This window comes from Ctenocephalides felis, unplaced genomic scaffold (genome assembly GCF_003426905.1).
Source record: "Ctenocephalides felis isolate EL2017-DRISC unplaced genomic scaffold, ASM342690v1 CF-g0.4_SCAFFOLD_01170, whole genome shotgun sequence".
In the NCBI taxonomy this organism is placed as follows: Eukaryota; Metazoa; Arthropoda; class Insecta; order Siphonaptera; family Pulicidae; genus Ctenocephalides; species Ctenocephalides felis.
Window position 1 is genome coordinate 55,047,129 of NW_020537324.1, and position 17,125 is coordinate 55,064,253.

General features: G+C 27.4%; 3 protein-coding genes across 6 annotated transcripts in view; all 3 read right to left on the minus strand.

Annotated features, from left to right (window-relative positions):
* The window catches only part of LOC113368138 (tropomyosin-2), a 67,032-nt gene extending 59,236 nt beyond the window's left edge, over positions 1-7,796 (minus strand). For 2 of the 4 annotated variants that reach the window (XM_026609705.1, XM_026609704.1), the window contains exon 1: positions 7,678-7,796. The gene's annotated coding sequence lies outside the window, so the exon portion shown is untranslated. The remainder of the gene's footprint in view (positions 1-7,677) is intronic. The other 2 variants (XM_026609702.1, XM_026609703.1) reach the window with 2 other exon arrangements.
* On the minus strand, positions 3,555-5,449 carry LOC113368136 (pre-mRNA-splicing factor Slu7-like). The gene has a single exon (XM_026609698.1). The coding sequence runs from the start codon at positions 5,289-5,291 to the stop codon at positions 3,555-3,557; it is 1,737 nt and encodes a 578-aa protein (XP_026465483.1). The 5' UTR covers positions 5,292-5,449.
* Positions 7,797-9,579: 1,783 nt separating the features above from the next.
* LOC113367416 (uncharacterized protein PFB0765w) overlaps positions 9,580-17,125 on the minus strand; it is a 14,316-nt gene continuing 6,770 nt past the window's right edge. Inside the window, 1 exon segment of the mRNA XM_026609026.1 lies at positions 9,580-11,685. Within this exon segment, the coding sequence (XP_026464811.1) occupies positions 9,824-11,685 (1,862 nt within the window). The 3' untranslated portion in view covers positions 9,580-9,823.

The window sequence follows — 17,125 nt, forward strand, 5'->3', positions numbered from 1 at the left end:
TATAACTTGCCCTACGGGAAGTTAAAAAATATTTAATCTAACAGTATTACTCTTGATTTGTTTTATAATTCGCAAATGATAAAGCAATATTATAAGTAAAAGTAATATTTTACTTAAACTAAAATAAGTCGTTAAATAGAATTCATAAGATAACTGCTAATAATAATGGTTTTTAAATATTTTATTGGTAATTGGAAACTAACAGCGGGTTACTTCAGAAAAATGAAAATATTAAAAATAACGTTTTGTACATATTAAAACAATTTTTAATTATCATAATTAGCGAAATAAATAGGAATAACTTCATAAATTATTACATATAAATGAATAAATGATTGGATACATAGAAACTATTCTATTGACCAAATTACTAATTAACTATCTTGCTAAGGTGATTAATCAATTTCTTTTCAAAAGAAATTTCTTTTCAAAAGAAATTTCTTTTCAATAATAATTGAATTGAATTAGAATTCTATAAAAATAATTTGACAAATGTATCTAAATCGTAGGGGGTTGTTATAATCAAATTTCTTTCGATAAATAACATTTAGGGTTTAACCCTTTCGACTCGGATGCCGCCGAGTAATATGGGTATTTTAGTCAGTTTGTAGAGATCAAAATGCTTGATTTTAAAATTTATGAATACAAATTATTATTTTTATTTAAATTATCAATTTTTGTATAATTTATTTATATAAGATTAATCTTATATTATTAAATAATAAATTATACAAAAATTGATAATTTAAATAAAAATAATAATTTGTATTCATAAATAATTATTATTATTAATATGATATCTTGATTTTTACTATTTAGTTAAAATACTGAAGCTAAAAATTATTGCTACCTCTGATAAATTGCGATTCAAAAATAAAGTAAAACCTTATATAAAATTCACTTCACGTCTAACCCAGATTTTTCGTACAGAAATGCGAATATCGGTCAAGATATATGATATTAGCTGTTTTCATCAATCCCAGCTCAGTTTTCGCCAAATTTCCAGAAAAAAATCACTAACCACAAATTCTCAAGATTTTGTGATTTTTATATATATCTATATAATATAATATAGAATGTAATCTATTTCATTCTATATTTGTGGAATGTATTCAATTTCACAAATATGCACGTATTCACAAAATTTACACACACGATGGGAAAAATGCTTGATTCAAAATACGAGAGTGTAACAGAATTTTTGGTTTTTCTCGTTTGTACATATATACTCATATACACACATATATGTATGCATACGAATGAATATTCATAAATTTGAAGAACGTGTTTTTTAGTGTGTGTGTCGAGTAGTAATGTATGTATGACGTATGTTCAGATGCAATTTTTGGTCGCGTCAGAAAAAATGTCCCAAACGATTCAAATGTTTTAAAAAACATTTAATTCAAAAACAACAAAATTTATTTTGAAGATGTGACGAGTTGATTTGTTTTTGAGAAAAATGCAGGTTGTATGATTTTGGAGATATAGAGAAAAAAAATGCAAATCTTAGTATTTGGTGGTGAAAAATGATAATTTGACTTGAGTTTTAATATTATTTTTACTTATAAAAGTAAATATTGCAACTGGTATACGTTTATATAGCATCATTATTAAAACAACACGAACTTATAAAAATTTTAATCTCATACAAATCCAGCCATTCGCTGCCTAATCCACCAAGAATGCTCAAAAAGACCTGGCTGCCGCGCCACTGATCTAACGCATGTTCCCAATCTGAATCAGTCTATTTATATGACGATTTTTTCACATTTATTTCCTTTTTATTTTATTTGTTTGATTTTATATCCGTTTATTATTGTATTTAACTTTTCTTTCGTTTTTACGAAACTTGTACTTAAGAAACTTTTTTGTCTAATGAAATATATTGCTGTTTGTAAGATTTCATTTTTTCTCAGAGCTGATCCTTACGATTTAGGTTTTGTTTAATTTTTTTTTTAATTTTGGAAAAATGTTCGCATTCAAAACTTTTGAAATTATAAGCAATCTATGTTGGTCTATTTTTCTCATCACTATTAAATAATCAAATACAGAAATTTAATTTTATTGTTTTAAAGCCTTCGACCGTTAAATGGTGTTTTAATATTTCTAAATAAACATTATATAGACGCTGACTATCTTGTGCAACTTCGATAACATTACCCCGGAAAAGTTCTCAATGGTTTATGTTCATTTTATAATATACTTTTATGATGTACTCATTTTTAACTTCCACAAGAAGGAATCAATGCAGTTATAGATTGGCCGAGTCGTTTATTCAGAATTAAAAAGTTCGGTAAAGTTCATGCTCTAACACTAAACAAACATCCTAAAATAATAAAACCCTACAAAAAGTGGCTGAATTAATAAATATGATTAACACGTTCACGCCGGGGCCGATTTCGGCATGTTTTCTGTGAAGCTGCACGTGGTATTGCCTTCGAAATGCGGGTCACCGGTGGCCCACGCCGGCGTGAATGTGTTTATGCACAGCTATAATTCATATAAGAATTATAGATATTATGAGCCTGTTTGAAATTGGGATATCAATTGCAAATTGCATTAATTCGTTTTTAGTGAAAGCGTAAACATCGTTTTCAAAATGCAATAGTTGAAAATTTTATCTAAATAGCTAAATAAATTGATCTTATCCAATCGACATATATTCATGCAACTTGCATTAAGACAAAATACTACTTACACATAGCTGTAGTTGTTTTGAATTTAGATAATAAAATATTCACTGACAAGATAAATTTTGAATTCACACCTTAATTTTTTGTGAGTGACTCACATACGTTGATAACTGTAGCATAAAATTTTTCAAATTCTCTTCATAATATGATAAATATTTTATCTGCCATTTGATTGCAGACACTATAATTTATTTGTTGTTCAATTGCAGAACATAACTTATAATATCAATTAATCAGTTTCATTTAATTATTTGAATAATTGAAATGAAATTTAATAAACTAATTGTGCCAATTAGCTCTCGATAGGAACCAACGTTGCTTTTTGTATATCTAATATATGACATTTAAATTTGATTGCAGGCATTTCAAAATTTATCAATGTTTCTTACAAGCAAATGTAGGAAGATTGAAATGTAAATATTTATATAATAGACAAAAGTAAACCCAAGGTTTAATGAGTTTAAGAAAAATGCCATTGCTCCAGTTTGACTCCTCTTCAGTGGATAAAATACACAAATTATTTGAAAATACAAAAACCACAATTTAATGATTAAAAAAATATTGCCATCATCCCAAATAAATGTATATATTTGGCTTAAGTTTAATTTTAGAAATCAAATATACTTTTATTTCATAAATATGGCTCTTAATGAAGATTTAAATTCATTGATTGTGGTTTCTGTGTTTACCAGTTTAACAACTGAATTGATTATTATTAGTTATTGCTATTCATCTTGAAGAAATACATCTGTAAAAAAGCTGCTACTGAATCATTTCCAAATATTTCAGATACTTATTTTATTAAATAAATTTGTTTTACATATAATATGTACATATAATATGAATTTCTTCAGTGATGAATTACATGAATTGAGCCATTGGATCATCTTCCCTTCTGCGTTTCATGTAATAAGCCTCCATTTCCTCAGATGTTGGTTCTTGTACAACTGCCATACTATTATATGATCGTTTCCTCTCATCCATTGTCAAAAGTTCTTCAGCCTTTTTAATGTTTAATTCCTCTCGCTGCAAAGCTTCTTTTAATTTATCCATTTTCGATTTTTCGAGTTTTTCTATTTTTTTCAATTTTTTCTTTTCTTTCTGTTTCTTCTTCTTACTTTTCTTCTTTTTCTTTTCAGTTTTCGATGCTTTATATTCCTCTTCTGAACTATGTGAAGATGATGATTCGGAATCACTTTGTTCCTTTGATTTTTCAATCACATCTTCTATTACTTCAGAAGTTGGTACTTCAGGTATTTTAAAAGTATTATCTGGTTTTATGTCATTATTGCACATAGATTTTCCGGATTCTCCAACACAATATGAGTTTTTAATAAATGAATGACAACACTTGTAACCCCATAGATGATTGCTCCAGTAAGAACCCCATACTGATGTATGATTATTTATTAAAGCATCCTCCTCATACTTCGTTCTAATAATTTTCTTTTCTTGGCCTTTAATTACATCTCCATATCTGGAGTATTCAACATACTCTTCTGTTTGAGCAAGTAATAGGCTCTTCGGAGGCACTTTTAAATGCTCTTCACCTCCATATCTTTCTAAAACTGAATCTTTGACTAAAGATTTTATTTGATCTTTCTTCTTTTCATACTCTTGTTGTAATAATTCTAATTTTGTTGGTTCAGCTAACAAATGTACATCAACACCACTACCATAAGCTTCCCAGGCAAAGCACTGTGCTACTGCATGCTTCTGTGTGTCGCCTGTGAAACGTACAAAGTTTTCTCCAACAAAGTCTGATTCATCTGCATTGGGATTTGGATTGTCACGCATAGATCGAGTCTTTGGATCATAATAAGCTGAATTTGGATCCAAATTTCTAAGATATTTTGCTGTATCCTCCCGAATACGTAAGTTTCTTACTGTAATACGTTGCTTGGAATCCACTTTAGTTCCAGGCATATCTACTTCATCAACATATTTATCTTCATCCCCTTGTTCATCTTCTGAATCTGATTGTGAAGCGTTAGGATCTTGTTTTAATTTCTCAGCTCGTAACTGACGTTTGGCTTCTTCTATTTTTTGGTATTCTTCAATAATAGCTTTATGCTGTGAAGGGTCATACCCACTCCATCTATCTCGTTTACCGTCATAATCTACTACCAATTCCGGTTGAACAAATTCATCTGGAGCAATCTGCGCACCAGTAAATTTAGCCCCAACTTTTCGAGGTCTTTCCATACAATCTTTTTTCTTATGTGTCATTGCACCACAGTTTTCACAAGCGCCTTTTCTATATTTTGCGACGATCTTAGAAGTGTCAACTCCTCGTTTATACCATTCATCTAACCCCGATAACTTCTTCTTTTCCTCTTGGGGACGTTGATGCTTTAAAGTGGGGCCACTTGTTCCATAATACCATGGCGCTGAACTAATATATTGCGGTATATGGGGGTTAATATCGCGGCCTTGTTCGTCAACGGCAGCTGGCGCTGTACCTGCTTTTCTTGCTTCTTCTAGTTCTTTCAGTTTACGCCAATCTTCGCGAGACTTCTTTTTCGGTTCATCTTCAATGACATCAGATCTGTCTCTAAGCAATTGGGACACAGTAGCCCCAGTACTTCTACTAACCATTTTGATATTATTTTGCACAAGCACGCGTATAATGAATATAACTCAATACTAAAATTTAGATATTATAATGCAATTTAATAATTGATACAAAAATAAAAGTAGACTCATTTCTCAAAACCTACACACAAAGATAGACTTTTAGTTTTAGCGAATTTGACATTTCTACGCACACGAGCAAACTTACTTCAGATTATTTACATATAGACAGACACACCAACATAAAACAGTAACATCTAAATAATAACGTTTCTCTGATTTATGAATCTCTTGAATGTTTATTATCATCTTATACTCTTCTTTTATCTATGATCTTATGATTATCATTTTCTCGTCAACTAATAAAGAATAATTATTTGTTCATTCTGATTAATCTTATTTATCTATGACAAGTGCCTCCAACAATTCAACGCTGGCAACGTTAAAAACCAAATGTTAAAGAGGCATGAAGTTCGATCCTTTCAAATGTCACTTGAATATGGTTTGCAGCAGTGTCAAATTATTGTTTTTATATGCTCTTTTATTATCAGCCATCAATTTTGCAAAGATTCTATTTATATTATTCAAACAATACTTATTTTTTATCCATCTATCTTGAAATCACCGTTAAAAAACAAGAAACTTGGTCATAGTACAATTTTTTAACCTATTACTATACTGCCTGTTTTAGGTGTTAAGGAAAGCACAAAGTTTCTACAATATTTCTAAATGCGCAAATGAGGGGTATCAACATGAAACAATATTTTGTTAATGTACTTCGGCAGTTCCAGTTTTTTTCTATTTTTTTCTATTTCTAGTTTTATACCATCACAAATTTCCTATGTTATTCTCAATTTGATGCTGCGTTTAGAAGTGTATATTTAATGGATTTTTTGCCGACAGAAGAATCTCAAGACATTAATCAACTTTAAAACCCGAACAATATATAATATTATCTTGCTTCAAACAATCTGTCATACTTTTACAAATGTTTTTGTTTTCAAAGAAGTATTAAATAATTGTATTCTGTGGCTTAAGGGCTTTCTCTTTCTAAGGCTTTTCTCTGAAATGAGTCCTGTATGTGAATAAACAAATATAAACAATATTTGTTTATAACAGAAAACCTACTCGGCCAGGTTTATATCATCACTACACCCAATATTGTCCTAAAATTACAAAGCCAATACAAGCATTTCTGTAATGTAATAGTACAAGCAATTATTTTATCTCATTCTTCTTTTCAAAGCCAGAACATAACATTAATAACCAAAACTCCTCTCAAACTTATCACGTCATTGTCGAAAAAAATGTTTTTTTCTCAAATTAAATCTCTATTGACCCGCATAAAATTAGGCTTCTGGCATAATTCAGTAAATTATAGAAAGCAATTCTATAAAGTCTTTAAAAATGCATCCAATTTTTATCGTAATACATTCATAAATGTATTTGAATAGATGGAACTAATTGTGGTAATATAATAATACTTTGATATAACTTCAAATACTTATTGTGGGTTACTGGGATAAGTATTGAATTTAATACATTTTGAAAAATATAAGAAGTTAAAAAAACTTATGAACTTAAACTAAAAGTTTACCATCAAGAAAGTGAAACAAAAACTGAATTTTTGAACAAGACAGAGTTAGCAATGTCATCATAGTCTCGATTTGTGTTATTTAAAACTCAAGGCTTATCTGTTATATCCTTTAAAGCCTTTATTAAAATTTTCTTTAGTCGTAATGCCATTTTGCCAGTTTTCGTACTTGAATATTTATATAAACAAATCGATTCCCATCGATACCCTCAGCACTACTTGAGTATACCAAATTAAAGGATATATGTGACAATAAAATGAATTTTTAAAAAAATGACTCAAATTAAAATTCTCAATATATATTCTAAAGAAAATAAATAAACAACAATTTAGTATATGGAAATCGTCGATGTCATAGATAAATAAACATAAAATGATCGGTGTTTAGAATTACAAAAAAAATACCATAATTACGTCACATATACAGTAATTTCCAAACTTATTCACATGATAAAAATCAATAAATTTAACTTTATTTTATCATAGTTGAAAATAAAAACAAAAACATTTTAATCTAACCTTTTGTTATTGCGTGTCTCACGTAATACTGATGCTGCAAATGGGTGAACATAATTACGACAAAAATTAAATTGTCAATTTCTCGAGAAATAGTTTTATAAAAAGTTCATTTCGCTACACAACTTATTGCTTATTAACTAATAATTTTACTAATTTAAATAAACTTACAGTTAGCGGCGAGTGTGGCTTAGAAGTTAAGCACTCAACTCGCCTGTGCCGAAGTACTTGGATGGAATAAATTGATATGGACTTAAAAAATTGTCCCTGAAATAATAATAATTAGCAAAACAAACTTACCAGTAGGGTATTACATAACATCCTTTAAAAAAAAAACTACCGAACTACCACTGTACCGCCTTAAACTGATAGATAAGTAAACACCCTAGTAAACACTGACCGTACACTGACCACTGATGAATACGAAGTGATTATGACTTAGGCGCTCGTGAAAGGTTCGGCCAGGTTCGGCACTGATTCGGAAAGGGTTAAAAATGATTATTTATCATAATAGATATGTTTTTGTATTAAATGATGATATTGTATATATTTTGCAACAAAAATAAAATTACCACAAATTCCCAATTCAAAATAAAATTACCCGACATCTATGCGACATACACATCATTACAACAGTTTACATTTTGAAGAAAAGTTAAATTTTCAAATATTAATTATTTACAAGTAATTTTCACATAAAGGATAATTATATAAAATTATAGATATTTTTTGCTTTCTCGACTCACACACGCGTACTTTTTTCAATTTTAATCTCAAACGATTCAGAATGACTTCCAATGTCGAGAAAAACATAAAATTACCAAGATTTTTTTAACTTTTTAATTTTACATTAATCTTTCAATTACGTGCCGTACTTATATGATGTAAGCAAAACATACCTAACAAAGTTAATAAAATGAATATAATTATCACTCGGAGTTATATACATATATAATTTGGATAACATCTATCGTTGAAAGATTGTTTGAACAATAAATGATTAAAAACTATAAAATAAATATAAACTGTTCTAGGCTTTTCTGTTTTAGGTTTTAATCAGTTTGACTCTTATTTTCTATGCAATACTAACAAATCTTAACGTTAGAGAGTAATTGTGCATTACGAATGTATAATACGATAATATAAAGTTCTTAATTCAATCTTGATTGCTATTAATATAATTAATTCACCTTTTGAATTTGTTAAAATATTTTGCACTTAAGATGTTTTCAAATAGATCTGTATGTATATATATATGGAGCTGCCTTCGGGCAGACCATTATTTATTAGTATTATATATATATATATATATATATATATATATCATTGCACATTTATTTTTTCATCTATTAAGACTAATAGCTATAAACCACAAATTAAAAGTTAGTAAAAACATTTGCATTACAATTGCATGAATATATATTTTCTACAAAGTTAGAAATACACATCAAAATTCTATAACTTTATTAATTTTTCTACTACAACTGCAACAATTTCTAATTCAGAATCATATAAACATATAATTTTAAATACCCTAACGAGTATCAAATATACTGCCATAAATATATAAATTATAATAAATTATTTACTAAATCTTTACAAAGTCATAATAGAGGCATGAAAACTTTATATAAGACACTATCTAATAAATAAAACGCCTTTCCAATATTATTGAAATGAATATTTTCAAATATAGTGTCTGAACAGTACAAATCAAAGTATAAGTAAATAAATTGAGTACGAAATATATTATCAATAATTAAAAAATTAACACAGGTTGTTAAAGAATAAAAAACACAATTCAAAATTTTAGTTCAAAAACAATGAGTATGAGATCATTTACTTGAAACCAAAAATCAAGAAAATAAGATTATTCAGTCATAAATTTCTATATGTTACATGTTTCCATGAAATAATTTACATAAATAAAAATGATTTGTATTATGAAACCTAATATAGAAAATCGACAAACATTTATCTATAACACAAAATAATTTGAAGCTAGAATATTGCGTGACACTACAAAAAAATTCAGTGTCTTCAAATTAATATTACATATCATGTATGTAATTTTATAAGTAAACATATTAGATATTTTATATATATAATTTTGTGAAATATGTATATGTAAAATAAATAGTTAATGTACATTGTTATATCTTTTTAATCATATACTAAATATCTGATTCTATAGATGTGTGTAAATAATTTATAAATTGACCTTATACAAAAAATTGGTACTCTACAAAGTGTTATTATTAAATAATAATCACATTATAGTCTATGGACTGAAAAATCACAGGTTTCCGCATACGCTCAGCATAATAAAATATGCTATTATATATTTATGTACAAATTTCGTCTGTAATAATATTCTGTGATTAAATTATTGGTTCTGTACATAAATTTAAATTTATTCTCTGTATTATATCTCTCATGTTCTTTGTCATGAACTAGCAAAAAATTCCTGTAATCGCTGTACTGTACTTCTATCAAGCGTACACAAATCAAAGTCAAATGTTTTCTTTGTAATTTCAAATTGGCCAGTCTCAACTACCATTTGAACAATGTCTTGAATCTCAGTGTTGTCTTGCAATGTCATTATTTTATGTTGTAATTCTTTCAACTCAGACATGTAATCAGGAGTGAATGCCTTCTCTTCAGGTAATGGACTGCAGGGTACATCAGCCGATTCACTCATTTCAATAGAGACTGACTCATTGTCTAAGTGGATTTGTTCATTATTCTCATTAGCATCTAAACTTTCTGTATCCATATCAGAATTAACATCTTCTTCCATCTTTTGAATCTTTGCTGATGGCTGCAAGGACATTTTGGACTTATCAATGTAATCCTCTTTGCTTTTCCTTTTCTTGCGTTTATCATCTTTCTCAAAACATTTAGTTTTTTCCTTATGCTTTTTCACAGCCTTCTCTTTCTGTTTATCCATACTATTAAAATGTGACTCGTTTAGAGGACTACTAATTATCGGCTCAGGCTTAGGTTTGATTGGTTCCTCAACAGATTTTACAGACTCTTCTGAATCACTGCTAATTTGATCACTTAAATTTTCTATTGTATTTGTTTCATGAACATTTTCATTGTCTATCTTCATGACCACATCATCTGCATTGACAGAATCATTTTCTTCCCTGGTTTTACTTGCAAAATTCCTTTCATTTTTGTTTCTTTTCTCTTTATCTATTTTAGAATCATCTTTTCTAGTCTTATCCTTTTTCTTATGTTTATGTCTTTTATCCAATTCTTTTTTATCTTGACCTTTAGTTTCTTGCAATTTAGGATCAAGATCTAATTTTGGAACATCATTCATTTTCAACGGAACTAATTTTTCTTTTTCCCTAGGCTTTTCTTTAATCATAGTATCTCGCAAGGCATTATCTTTGTCTTTGATTACAGATTTTTGATCTACTTTAATTTCCTTGGATGATTCCTTTTCCCTCTCTCTGTCCTTTTTATGGTCCTTTTTGTCTCTATCATGGCCCTTTTTATCTTTCTTTATTTTGCGCTCTTTTATATCATTGGTCTTTTTCAAATCATCAATCTTAATTTTTTGTTGTTCCAAATCAGAACGACTGACAGAAGAATTGGACAGAGATGGGCTTATATGCTTTGGACTTTTTGGTCTTGGGCTTATAGCCGATTTATTTACTTTCTCTTTGCTTCTATCTCTATCCTTGCTATGTGCTTTCTTCTTATCTTCTCTAACTTTATCTTGTGTATCTTTACTCTTTAAATTATCTTTTTCTTTTGACGGACTCAGTTTTGATTTTGATTTATCCAGTTTTTCTTTCAAAGCCCTATCATCTTTTTTCAAAGAAGGATTTGTACTGGATTTAGGTGGAATTGGAGATGTTTTCTTAGGATCAGGCGAGGCCTTAGATCCTGTGCTTATTGGTGTTCCGAATAAATGTGCAAAGCTAGACAATTTTGGTTCTTCAGATCTATGATCTTTAGGTTTGTGCTTTTTCAGCATATCAGCTCCTGATTTTGGCTTGCCAGTAAGTTGCAACTTATTATCACACTCCTTATTTTTATCAGTTTCTATACTACTATTTACAAGAATACCACCACCTCTCAAGAGTCTTTTTTTAAATTCTTCAGAAGGGTTATGAAAAACATATTTTTCTTTTTGTACTTTTGTTATGGCAGGCCCATCATTTTGTAAATTCAAATCATATTTAAACTGAATTTTTTTAGGCTCTTCTTTATTTCTCAAATATATATCAATAGGTATTTCAAATCCTGCATAACCTGACTCCTTCAAAGTATATGGAGGTTCCTTAATCGCTAAAATACAAGAAAAAATATTTATATAAAAGCATAAAGTTCATTTTTATCACATTATTCTGTTCATATATATAAAAAATCTTTCTTTTAAGAAATTAGTTTAAGCCTATTTTATATATACACTCTTAATAACATAGCTCTGTGAATTAGTAAAACAACAATAGAAATTTTAAAGATAAACAGAATGAAAAAAACAATCATTATCTACCAGAAATTAATAAATTTAATTAGCAAAGAAACTGAGAAATGGCCCCGTTGGAATACCAAAAATCTGAGCAAAATTTCTCAAAAAATACAAAGGATTAGGTAAAATAAATAGGTAGTTTATGCTTAAACTGAATAAATGTATGAGGTGGTACATTGCTCCAATAATGAGAAACTACATCAAAACCAAGTCCCGTGGAACATCAATGAACGAACAAACATCAAAACATTAACGACAATATTTTATATATGTTTATATTAATATTATAAACAAAAGCCATAAAATCAGAATTGTTCTGTTAAGTAATTGAAGACGATATTGAATTTGTGATATTTTTTTCCTCAATGTTTACAAAATATGAATAAACAGATCAAAGGTAAGAACTATTCTGCATTTAAATTTACAAGGACGCGTAAAGAAGCATCAAATATTTACATGTAATGTTAAAGTTACATTTTATAAATTAAGTTCATGTTTAAATTATGGAATGTAGAATATTTGTAGAAATTCATTATATTATATATAAGCATAAAGTTTCAAGTCTTGGATTGTAAGTCTTTATGTAATCAATTTAAATAAGAAATTTTAGTTAGGATGAATGGAATATGGCTAATTATAAAGAGTTTTATTAAAGAAATGCAATGAGTTACTCCATTTTAAATATAGTTTGAATTTGCATTATATATATATATATGAATATATATATATATATATATATATATATATATATATAAACCTAACACAAATATTTGAATCCAAATATTTAGTTTGTTAATCTCTATACAAACTGAAATTCATTTTAACTACTTCAATGCTTATACTACATTAAGCTATGAATTTGGAAAATGACAAACTATTCACCAAAAACATGATTACAACTGTAAGTAAATTAAAATATAAAATATAGACTTCATATTAGCAAAGCATACTTCTTTTGGTTTAGCAAATGTTTCATGTAGCTGAAATACAACTCGTTCAATAAAGTGTTGTGCATCTCCATCACAACATCTTATAAAAATTTCCCAATCATGTGTGAAACCTTCGAGGGTGCGTTTACTTCGAATTGAGGCCTCGTGGCCTATTTCAAAATTCACTCTCACTGACATTGTATTAACTAAAATTTATGCCATCTGAAATACAAAGGAGTTAATAAATAAATAAATAAATAAATAAATAAATAAATATATATATATATATATATATATATGTATATATATATATATATATATATATATGTATATATACATATATATATAAGTTTATCTGGAGGAGGCTAGTTATAGATGATTTAATAAACATTCTTAATCTTTATAGAACTTCATTTTTATGAAACTGATAAAATTCCTACAATTTTTTATGTTAACCCTAAAAACTATTATCAATTAAAATTACTCCACAAATTTGGAACAAATACAAAACAAATAAGACACAGTATTTCTGACATTTAAAAATAATAAAATCTTGATATTGAAGCATCATATAATCAACTGATTAAAATATCACGAACTATTGAACCAGTTAATTATATATCATCTGATTGATCTACTTCTATATCTTATATTTTCTTATTTATATATAAAACATATTTATATTTGTTTACATGTTAAAGCAACATTCATTGATCCATTATAAATATTATGATACACTTTTATTCGAAATCAGGCCAATAAATATTTCAATCAACAAAAATATACGCACTATTAGCACAAAAACTATAATAAGCAAGTTTATGCAAAGGTCGTCACAAATCAAAATTAATATTGAATTTGAAGATGAAATTATAGTACATACCTTAAATGCATGATACGTAAAATGTAATTTGTTTATTTTATGTCGATAAGCCCTCCATTTCTAGTATTACACTCACATCACGTATGCATCAACCCGACGAAAAATAGAAAAATGAAAAATATACTAAACAGCAAAAAAATAATTACATAAAGAAATCAAATAAAACACTTTTCTTATTACATTGCAATATTTAATGCGTCAACAGGTAAAAATATTGAACACTCGAATTGAGAAATATATTTTCTCGTACACCATGACAATATCTTGCCATACAACGCCGTCAAGTTGTAACTATGCGTACTAATTGTAAGCAATATTGAAAGACACGAAAATAAACACGAATTTCGATTTTGTCACAAAGGGAACAGATTTTTATCGAAAAAATCAATTGTCTTAATCCCAAACTCGTAAAATCTATAAGTATTATCTCATTTAAATAAACTATGATAATGAACCGAACATCTTTATCGGCATTATAATCTATGATTGAAAATATTGATTACGCAGTAGAAATCTAGATTAATTAATGCGATGCAAACGCTTCATTCTTTAATTTCGTGAAAATGTCTCGACTATTCTTTATGTGAAATTCATTGAAATAATTTCATCAAAAACTTTCACGCCGAAAATGGAAATTATTAACACACTTTAGATTTATATAAACTGTAAATAACAAAAATAATAAAAATGCGAAACCTGTACAATTTCTAACAGTTCTAGCTTTGTTTTCATTTGTTTTATAACTTTACAATTTAAATAATTTGACAAGAATTTGAAAACAGAAAGATTTATTGTTGAGTAAAGAATAACATTCAAAGGTCATATTTTCTAATAAAATTATACTGCCATCTTTAATTAGAAAATTGCATATTAGTTTACAATATTTTTAATCCCTTAAATCTGTTCAATCAGTTTTCTAAAATTCTGTTCATAATATTCACACTGAAATTAAACTGAAGAAATCTTTTACATGCATATTAACATTTATTCCGAATATATTCGAATATATTTCAACGATATTCATTAATTTCAATTTAATGTAGTATTTAGGTACATTAAAATAATTATTAAACTCATAGATAAAAGAAGAGTGATTAAACTCTAGTTGCTTTAGGGTAAATTGCTGGAATTTTCCGTATTGTAATGAAATATTACAATACAATTAATATTAGAGGATAATTATAATAATATATAAATAATTAATAAATATTTTCAAATAGATTATTATAAATAATGTATTATATATGTTTACAGAAAAGTAAATAAACAAAACTCGATCAGAAGGACCAAGGACTTTGTCTATAGACAATGTTATTAATATTTATAAGAATTACATAAACTAAATTGCAAAGTTAAAACTATTTATTTAAAGTAATTGAAAATATAATTGAGCTTTAGAACTTTAGCTAAATAAAAAAATCGAATTATTTTCGATATTCAAATAAAAGTTATAATTAATTTTTTTTTACCTCAAAATCATTCGTTTCGTCAACACAAGCAGAAAGTTTTTTTAATCATTCAAATCGAATGCTTTGTTCTCTTAAAAACTGCCATTTTTTGCACATTTAGCTCGGTATCTCCGAAACGGCTAGACCTGCTTTTGTCAAAAACTCCTCCCTGTCATTACAAATTGAATGATTTTCAGATTATTCGAATCGGATGCTCCGTTCTCTCAAAAATTCAATTTCTATTTTCTGCACTCTTTGCTCAGTATCTCCAAAACGGTTGGACCTGCATTTGCCAAAAACTAATCAGCACATCTCCCTATCAATAGGAATCGAATGTTTTTTGAATCATTCAAATTGGTTAATTCGTGCGCTCGAAATCGTGGACGAAAAATTGTATTCATACATACATACACACACACATCCATTTTTTCTAATGTATGCCAAAATATTCAGAAACCTTCAAAACGTCAAGATACGCAAAAATTTTCATTTTCGATTTTTTTGCGTTTACTATAACTTATCCTACGGGAAGTTAATAATAACTTAATATACTTTTGATAATACATTACCGCAGTTCACATAAAAAATGATATTTAACCTATCCATAAATAATTTCTGAATAATTTTTTAGGCAGGACTTTCTAGATAGACAGACACAACTTAATACAATATTATATGTTGTGGTTGTTATAATATATATTCTAACAAAAAATAACTTTTTGTTAAAATTGAACAGCATTATAATACAGGTATATAAATCCATATATATCCCCTTTATTTGGCCTTACATCATCAAATTATCTTTCTTGAGCGAGTAACACTTATGTACATTTGTGTATATTATTTGTAGAAATCAAAATATGTACATTATTATATTGTAATTGTACAACAAAAAATATGTAAGTATAAATGTTTGTATATATAAATTTAAAACTACTTATATTACATAATAATTAAAATAATTGTTAATATGTAATAATTGTTCTGATGACTTGAATAAATCAGTATTATTTAATTCAAAATAGAACTGTTGAAACCTAAGCACCGGAAGTTTATCATAGCAATAAATTGTATTTAATATAAATTAATCTAACAATTTTAACAAATTAATCACAAGAAGAATAATATTTTTCAACATATAGCACAATACATTTATCATATATGATACTCAAGTTAGGGCGAGTAATTTATATCAAAATGTTTTATATTAACTTTATTAAAATTTGGTAATCTTATAAAATTTATTGAATATTTTATATGGAATTTACTACAAATAAAGCGTTTCTCAAATTTCTACTATATAGATAATATTATTATATTTTCCAGGGAAAGAACAACTAGATTCTATCGAAAAAAAAAAAAACTGTAAAAGGTTGGGCGTCCCTGTTTCGTAGTACTGATAATAACAGTGTGTCCATTTTAAATTGACAGTTCAGTTTGACGGAAAATACATTTTTAGGTTATATCTCCAAATGTATACTTTATAATATATAATATAAATCGAATATAAGAAAACATTATTGCTTTCGTTATATATAGTTGTACGTTATATAAAGACAAATATTTCCTTTAAAATATTTCATTGCTTATAAGGCTAAATCATTGTTTAAGATAATGAATATATTACAAACTATTAGTTCCTACTACACGAGACAAAGGAGATCTGTAAAATATGGCTTACCATTTATGTTATTTATGGTGTGTGGCTCATTTGGATTGAAAGAATTTGCTCACTAAGGTACTGATAGAAAATGAATTAAAGAATCATAAGTTTTATAAAATGTAACGGTTTATTGGTAAAAACATTTCCATATCATTACATTCATATATCATTCTGGTTTAACTTGTACTACTTCGCTAAAATCATAAATTTTGTTATCCGTGATGTTTGTATCAATATCACTAGTTAACACTTTATCCACAGTGCCACCTAGCAAATGATAATGGTATTTAGCTTCATAGAAGCTACTGATCCTACACTTTCATCTATGTAAAA